We start from the raw sequence: 8,359 nt of genomic DNA, 5'->3' as shown, positions 1-8,359 counted from the left end.
CAGATGTGTGGGTGTTAGGCTTCCCAGGCTCCTGGAAATCACCTGGGTTTAGAGGGAGAGGATCACAGATGAATCTCTCTCTCTTGCAATGTGTGTAGCCGTCTCATCGATTAGGTACTCCCAGTTGTGCAGTCTGTCTGTCTGTCTGTCATCAGGTGTTTATCTGTATCAACAATTAGGTACTCCCAGATGTGCACTCTTATCTCTTTATCTTTCTGTCTATCTCTTTAGCTTTCTATCTGTATAGGTATCTATCTCACTATCCATCCATCTATCCTGTCTGTTTATCAGAAGGCAGGGTAGATTTGTACCTTGTAGGCTGCCCAAAGTAGCTGTGTAGATCTAGATCTATATAGATATATATTGACCAATAGATATAAATGTATAGCTATATAATATATCAAAATATGTAGATATTGATATGCATGTGAGTGTGTGTCTATATAAAGCTGGTGATAGATAAATAGGTAGATGGTATTTTATAGGAAATATACCCTGCCTTCGACTGGACTTCTGGCTAACACAGCTCACAACATCTGTCTCTGTCACCAGGCATGCAGCTGTAGCATCTGTTAAGCAGTCCCCTATGAGCATCTTGTCTGTCTGTCCCTCCATCCTTCCCTCCCATGCCCAGCTCAGTGAATTCTCAGAAGCCAGTGGCAGTGGCTCTCCCAAAAGCCAGGCTAGGATGCCCTTTGGGCAGACAGGCTCTTGTTAGCCAAACTGCCCAGAAGAATCCAATGCCTAGTCTCTGCCAGGACGTCCAGCACTTAAGCTCCTGGGAGCTGAAGTTTGGAGCAGCCAAATCATCCCTGCAGCGTGGCAGGTCTACATGGCCCTCCCTCCCCCAGCTGTCAGCAGGAGGAGGAGCTGGTGGATAACCCCTGTGCTGAGCCTGAAGTAATTTGAGTTTCCGTAGAGCAGGCTGGAGCTCCCGGAGACCTCGCAACATGACCCGGGACAGCTCTTGGGCACAGGCATAGAGGGACACCAGGAGACACTGCATCAGGGGGCTCAGCTGTCTCACGTGGTGGTGGACAGCTGCATGTGCCAGCCGTGGGCTCCAAAGGGCAAGAGGTGATTAGCACCCAATCTCGTTATGGCTTAATCACCTGGGGGGTGGGGAAGGCAAGCTGGGTGGGGTACACAGCCCCCCAGTGCAGGGACCCATGGAGGGAGCTGAGGGGCTCTGTGCAGATGCAGGCCCCAGTGCTCTCTGGAAACAGGAGCTCTCTGCACTTTAATCCTACTGACTCAGAGCAGGTGCATAAAGCCCAGAGCAAGCTCAAATGCCTGCTCTAAGCAGGGGAGGGGTAGAGATGCCCAGTGAAGGCCCAGCAGCCTGGGCACACATCCCTGAGCACAACCCATGGGGTGCAGGCCGGCGGGCTCTGTTCCCCAGGGTAGCTCTGGCAAGCCAGCCTTGGTGTGATTGGCACTTTGGGCAGCCCCATCTCCTGGGCATTGTAGCCGAGGCTATACTGACTTTGATCCAAGGCTCTTCAGGGCGAGGACTGTCACTGGCACCCAGCAATCAGAGGAAGAAGCTTCTTACCTGTAAAAGTGGTGCTGAAATAGCAGCAGGACAGCACCTTCCACCCCAGCCAAAGGCAGGGGAGTCGAACATCCTTAGGCTTGCATTTGCAGTGCCCCCAGCGCCAGCTGGCCCTGGATCAGGTGCCCTTCTCTGTGGACACGGCCAGGCAGCTCTCCTGCTTGTCACTCACATGAGGGTCTGTCCGGGAGCCGGGACCTGTGGAGCTGCCAGCGCTAATGACAGCTAATGCTAAACCAAGGGGTTGCAGCCGGAAGAGAGTGGGGGGGAGCGGTCATGGGGGGCCATGACTTCTCCACACTTGATAGGCAGCTTGGAAAAAAAACAACGTTATCTGGGCAGTCGGGAGGCAGCTAGGCTGCATGCCTGCTGGGGTGCAGGGATGTCTTTGGGCCTGAGCAGAGCAGAGCTGCTCTTTCCGTGTGACAGGCGAATGCTTGATGCTGCCTGATGCTGCGGAGCTGCGTTGCTAGGCGCTGTGCAGCGAGAGGATAAGACACGGTCCCCAGAGCTGACAACCTAATGAGGCAAAACAGGCAAATGACCTTGCTCAGGGCCCCCGGCTTGGGAGCTGGACGCCTGGGTTCTGTGCGTGGCTCCACCGCCAACCACTGGCGTGACCTTGGGAGCTGCCTCCCTAGGCTGGAGCTGAGCTTGGGGCCCTGGCTCTGGGCTGGGGAGGGATGTGGTGCAGAGGGGAGGTGTCTGCATAAGAGCAGGGTGACGTGGCCCTTGCGTTGCCACCATTCCCAGTCCCTCTGGCTTGGCTCCATCCACTCCTGTGCTTGTCTCTGCTGCTCCAGCCAGGCTCGTGGTGGCCTGCCCACATGACGGCTCGGCACGGGGATGCGTTTCCTCTCAGCTCAGCAGTACGGTGACACTAATCTGCCTTGTGCCTACCCTCACCAGAGCCCCGAATACCAGCCCATAGGAATTGGTTAGGCCTCTCTGACACCCAGGCAAGGAGGGGGCTGGGAGAGTCCCGGATGAAGCCACCTTGCTGAAACGGAGGCAGGGAGAGGGCCAGGGGCTGTGCCTTTTGCTCCATCCCTTCCCATGTCTTTGCTCCCATCCCTCTGCTTGTCTCTCTCCTTTCCCCTTTCTCTACTCTTCTTTCTCTCTCTTTCTGTCTTTGACCCTCCCTTTCCTCCGTTGCCCGTTCTCTCCCTTGCCCCCTTTCTTGTGTCCTCCTTTCTCTCTGCCTCCCCTTTCTTGCTCTTTCCCCCACTTTTTTCTTCTTTCCCCCCCACCCCCCACCATATATACCTCCCCCAAAATCTCCTGCTCGCTGTCTCTGGCCCTGCACCACCTAGGCTTCTTCCAGTTTCTGGTCTTCTGCATCTAAGAGATACTCCTGCCCTTAGCATGTCTTTTCCATCCAGGATGGTTCAATCAGGAGACCTCTTCTCCAGCTTAGTTGCAGAGGGGCTGTCAGGAGATAGGGCAAGATTTTCCAAGCCGTGGGACATAGGGCACCCACTCAACTTGATTACCCAGCCTCCCCTTCAGGTCTTTAACCAGTGTCTCCCCTCTCTCCCACCTGCAGGTGACTTTCACCAAGCGGAAGTTCGGTTTGATGAAGAAGGCCTACGAGCTGAGCGTCTTGTGCGACTGCGAGATTGCCCTCATCATCTTCAACCACTCCAACAAGCTGTTCCAGTATGCCAGCACCGACATGGACAAGGTGCTGCTCAAGTACACCGAATACAATGAACCCCACGAGAGCCGGACCAACGCCGATATCATCGAGGTGAGACCCACCGTCCTTGCTCCCAGCCTGTGCCTCTTGGCTCGGCATGTGTGTAGGGGGTAGTTCCACTGTCACTAAAACTGGGGTTGCGATGGCTTGGCTGAAAGCACTCGCCAGAAGCTCCAATGGGATGGGATGTGCCAGGGGTTTCTAGGGTCATAGGAAAGTTGGGTTGGAAGGGACTTCACAAGATCGTGTCTAGTCTGGCCCCCTGCTCAAGGCACGATCAGTGCTGACCCTTCCAGCCAAGGGTCTGTCCAACCTACTGTAGAATATTCCCAGAGATGGATACTCCACCATCTCTTTAGGTGCCTGTTTCAGCATGTGACCACACTTGGAGTGGTTCCTCCTCATATCCAACCTCAGTTTCTTCCACTACACAGATTCACAGAAGTTTAGGAACTGAAAGGGACCTTGTGAGATCACTGGGTCCAGCTTGAGGCCATTGCTCCTAGTCCTGTCCATTACAGCCATAGAAACGGGTCCATCTCTACAGTTCCTTCTAAGCTGTGTGTGTGCACAGCCGTGCACAATAAAAAATCATGCCGCACAGTAACTTTTTAATGCCATGCACATAGTGACGTACTGATGGGGGTGGGGGGCCATGGCCCCCGGGCTCTGGCCTGGGTGGGGACACCCAGTGCCATAGCAAGGGGACACCGATTCTCCCCCTGCCACCAGCTTTGCATCTGGCCACTCACCACCCACCCCAACCCAGCCACAGGCTGCTGCAGGAGGGAGGAGGAGTGGGCACACTGAAATACCTGTATACTCGCAGCCAGGATTGCTCGTGGATTGTGAAATCTTAGAGGGATCATCGGTCCTCTCCGTTATCACCCTTTGACTCTTATCAAATCCCCCTCAGACTTTTCTTCTTTAGACTGAATAACCCTCTTTTAGCTAGGGTTGGCTGTCCTGTTACCAAGGGGTCTCATCCCCTGATTTTGTTTAGCACAGCAGAAAGCTGAGCCTGGGAAGTCTTTCTGGGAGAAAGTGTCTGTCCTTCTCGGACATGTTGGGGGATTGTGGGAAGGTGCTGAAGGACTGGGTGGCACTGGCTTGTGTTTACCCAAGGGGTTTTAGCCTCACTCCCCTCCCAGGCCAGTATGAGAGTGAGTTGGGCTGGGGGCATGCTTCAAGTCAACATGGAGTGAAGCCAAATATGTGCATAGGGCGTTCACACAGCTAAGACCACCATGAATCTCAGCCATCAATCCAGGCCCTGCCCCACCTATGTGTTCCTGAGCACAAAGGAGCTGGCTGCCCCTGTACCATGTTCCCTGGAGGAGTGCGGTACGTGTGTCGCTCTCCGTGTGGGCAGCTTGCTTTATGCCCGGGCAGATCTAGATAAACGCAAGGGCTGGCTGGGCAATTATTGACATCGCTGGCAGGCAGGGAATGAACGCCCCTGGAGCCTTGAGTCATTCAGTTTATCTGCTTGCGGTGGCAGGGGGCGAAGGACCCTCGGCAGGATCAGAGGCCAGGATGCGGCAGGGGGCAAGCGATGCTGCAGAAGCACAGCAATGCCACGCAGGCTGTATGCCATGAGGATGCTCGAGCCTCTTCAAAGCACCACGGGAGAAACGCTCTCCCCCCGCTGTTCTCCCATGTCATTCCTGCCTTTTGAATCCTTCTGGTGCCTTACGGCAGCCTCGGGCTTCACGCGCCTGCTTTGATTTTGTGGGGGGGGGGAGAGGGGAAAAAAAAATCCCTCTTCCTAAAGCTGCATTTCTTTCTGGCTCAGAAGCTGCCTGTCTTCAAGAGCAGGCTCTCAGCTAAGGAGCTTTTCTCCTCATCGTCCAGCTGAGAAAAATCCCAAGGTCTGATTCTCATTTACACTCAAGCCATGTCTGCAAGCAATTTTCAGACCAGCACCATGCCATCAGCTTAGGGTCTGGGCTTTCTTTATTTAACCCAGTGGTTCTCCACCTTTTGGGGCTTGAGGCCCTGTTCCAAAAATCCCAGCTTTCCGCTTTCACTCATTTTTTGACTATGGAAAAAAAAATTTAGCAGTGTTCTTCTATTGCAAAGACCTCAGAAAGACCAAAACTGGGGCAGACTGCTTGTGACACTCTGGAGTCCTATTTGAAATCTCTGGGTTTATCCTGGGAATCATGTTGGTGTTGCATACCTAATCATGCTAATATTGTACAGCACCCTTAAAAGGATCTTGTGGCACCCCAAAGTGCTGCACACCCGTGTTGAGAATCACGGTTTTAACCAATACCCTGCCAATCCTGTATAAGAATAGTTCAACCTGTATAAACCCAGTCAAACTACATCTGGACTAAGGGGATGTACTGGGAACTGTACAGGTGTTGTTATACTGGTATCATTGTACCACTTGGGGTTCATCCTGTAAACAAGGCAAGAGCATGCTGTGTTGGGCTTGGTTTTCAGTGGTGCTGTTGCCATGTCCTGACAGTGGAAAGGAGTTTGACAGTGAGGGCAGCTATAGTTTGTGCCCATTCAGCATCCTTTTGCCTGGCCGCTGTTGTGCCAAGAGGTCTGAGTACACTCAGGATCTTGTGAGGATCTCGTGCCTCGTGTGATGGAGTTTGCACCAGTGCCAAGGCCCTGTGTAACCTGGACATGGTCACGTTTCCCCCTGGTTTTAAATGATGGTGCAGTGAGAAGTGCAGAATCCAGAGGCTGTCATGGATGCTGGCACCGATCTTCCAGAAAGTAAATGGGTGGAATTCCCTGATGTTACAGGGTCAGAATTGGCTGCAGGATGGACCCACATCCATCCTGATCCCAAAGGACTCAGCCACTTGCCTCCTGTGTACATGATGCTGCAGAAAGACCACCCCATACCCTCATTTCTATGGCATGCATTTCACTTCATCCACAGCATGAAACAGATCGGTTTTGGTCTAAACATACCGTTAACATTTGGTGCTTTGTTCTCCTGTCTGTATGATCCGAGATCCAAATACATTAAATCCTGCAAGATCCAGGAGGTGCTTGGCACTAGAGAATGTTCTTGGTGTGCACCAAATAAATGAAGGAATCTGCATCCCAATCTGAGCTCAGGGAGTCATGGATGGTGACCGTGAGAGAAGTGGAGGCTCCACAGATTTGCTAAGGGAGCTGCATGATTTGTTACTGGAGGCATGCTTCTTGCCTGCCCAGGGAAGTCCCACAGAGATGGGTTTTCAAGCTGACCTTTGGGAGTCTCTCTGGCCTACTTGCCTCCCCAGCATAATAGCAGCCTCAAGGTGCTCAAAGAGGGCTCCCAGTTTCCCACAGCCCCCCAAGAGCCCACCCTAACAGCCAAGGATTGTCGGGTCTCCTGCCTTTCCTCTGGCCTTACTTCAAGCCAGCTCTTTGCCTTTACCCGCAAGGATCCCCATTCCATCAAGGATATGATCCATCTTCAACATAGTTGTGGCAGCTCACTTCAGCTGAGGGCCATGCTCTTGTGGTCTCTTTGAATTTGAGGCTTGATCCAATGATGTTTTCTCCTCGCCGGTGAGAAGGGCCCTGATCTGTGTCCGTTCTGCTATTTCCATCAAGCAGGGTTTGGAGGGTTCTTCTGCTGGGCTGTGGCTCTGATGGGTGGTGTGTTGTGCTTTGGATTTGGGCATTGGCTGGGCAGTGCGGCGTGAAAGCTTGGGCTTTTAGATATTGCCAGCAAGAGTGTCAGCTGGTGGGAATGCATGACACAGGTGGGTTTTATGTTGAGGAGAACTGAACCTTTGGGCTCAGAGACCTGCTCTTGGCTTCTCTGCACTAGATCCCTCTCTGACTGCCCAAGTGGATGGAAAGGAATACTTCCCCTTCATTTTGGGAAAGGTCATATGGTCTAGTGCTTAGTGCCTGATGCTGGGAGAACTGGGCTCTCCACTTGGCTCTGATGTATGATGGTGGTCAAATCACTTCCTCTCTTGGTGCCTCAGTTTCCCCTCCCACTTGTTCAGGCCAGGCACCTCTCTCTGTACAACACCTTGCACAATGAGGCCCAGTTTTCATAAGTGTCAGTAACCTCATTGCAAAGGACTTAGCAACTGCTTGGTGGCATCACTAGGACCTGAGCAGACTATCCCCCAGGGTCATTGGGGGACTGTCTCCCCTTTGCACTAGCTGTGTGACCTTGCTGTCCAAGACAGAGCTCCCCTACAAATGGAAATGCTTCATATCCTCTTCTCCTCACCTGTCCATCAGTCTTACCTGGCTGCAGCATCTTCTGTGTTTGCCTCTCTGTTCTGCAATAAAAAACCCTTCAGATGCCACTTGCTCTGGTGGCTGAGGGAATCTGAGCTAATGACAGATTGGGACACGCAGGTTGGGAGCCAAAAGTTGGTGGCTGCGTTGGGTCTCCAAGGAGGGCAGACGGCCATTTCTTCTGTGCTAGGAGAGACAGGCAGCTGCCTGGGAGGGCTGGGTTGTGGGAGAGGTGTTGATTTAGTCTGGGATCCGCTGCAAGGAAGGAGCTGTGAAGCAACCAAGCATGAGTGTATGTGTGAGTACTTGTGTGTGAGGAGAAGCAATTGGTGTGTGTATGTGTGTGTGCTTGCATCAGTGAGTGTGGGAATATGAGTAAGGCTTGCATTTGTCAGTCTTGGGTGTGCATGTATGCGTGTGCTTGCATCTGTGAGCATGGGAATATAAGTGAGGCTTGCATTTGTGTCAGTCACGGGGGGGAGGTGCGTGCGCGTGCATATGGATGTGCCTGTGAGTGTGTGCATATGAATTTGAGCATGCATGTCGAATGAATAGGTGTGTGTGTCTATGACTTTGAGCCAACATGCACGTGCAACTGAACCTGTGAACAAGTGAGGTCCTGAGCTGGGTGATATGTTAATGAGGTCTGACCTTGTGCTGCTTCTGCTCTTTCAGGGGATGTATTCCTGGCAGGAGTCTCAGGGATGCTGGATCCTTTAGCTGCTTTTTCAGGGAAGGGGGGCCATAAAGCAGATAGAAACAGTCTCCTGAGGGATTTCATAGAATCATAGAAGTTGGGTCGGAAGGGACCTTGTAGATCTTCAAGTCTGACCCCCCGCCTGAGCAGGAGAAAAACTGGGCTCAGATGACTCCAGCCAGGTAGGCAT

The 8,359-nt window shown here is 52.7% G+C and overlaps 1 protein-coding gene across 5 annotated transcripts in view; it reads left to right on the top strand.

Moving 5' to 3' along the window:
• MEF2D (myocyte enhancer factor 2D) overlaps window positions 1-8,359 on the top strand; it is a 73,461-nt gene that overhangs the window by 16,100 nt on the left and 49,002 nt on the right. For all 5 annotated transcript variants that reach the window (XM_019521462.1, XM_019521226.1, XM_019521386.1 and 2 more), the window contains exon 2: window positions 3,102-3,305. In XM_019521462.1, the coding sequence (XP_019377007.1) occupies window positions 3,102-3,305 (204 nt within the window). The remainder of the gene's footprint in view (window positions 1-3,101; window positions 3,306-8,359) is intronic.

This window comes from Gavialis gangeticus, unplaced genomic scaffold, assembly GCF_001723915.1.
Source record: "Gavialis gangeticus isolate Ggan-Ray unplaced genomic scaffold, GavGan_comp1, whole genome shotgun sequence".
NCBI classification, from domain to species: Eukaryota; Metazoa; Chordata; order Crocodylia; family Gavialidae; genus Gavialis; species Gavialis gangeticus.
The sequence above is the reverse complement of the archived record's forward strand: the minus strand, read 5'-3'. Positions and strand labels throughout refer to the sequence as shown.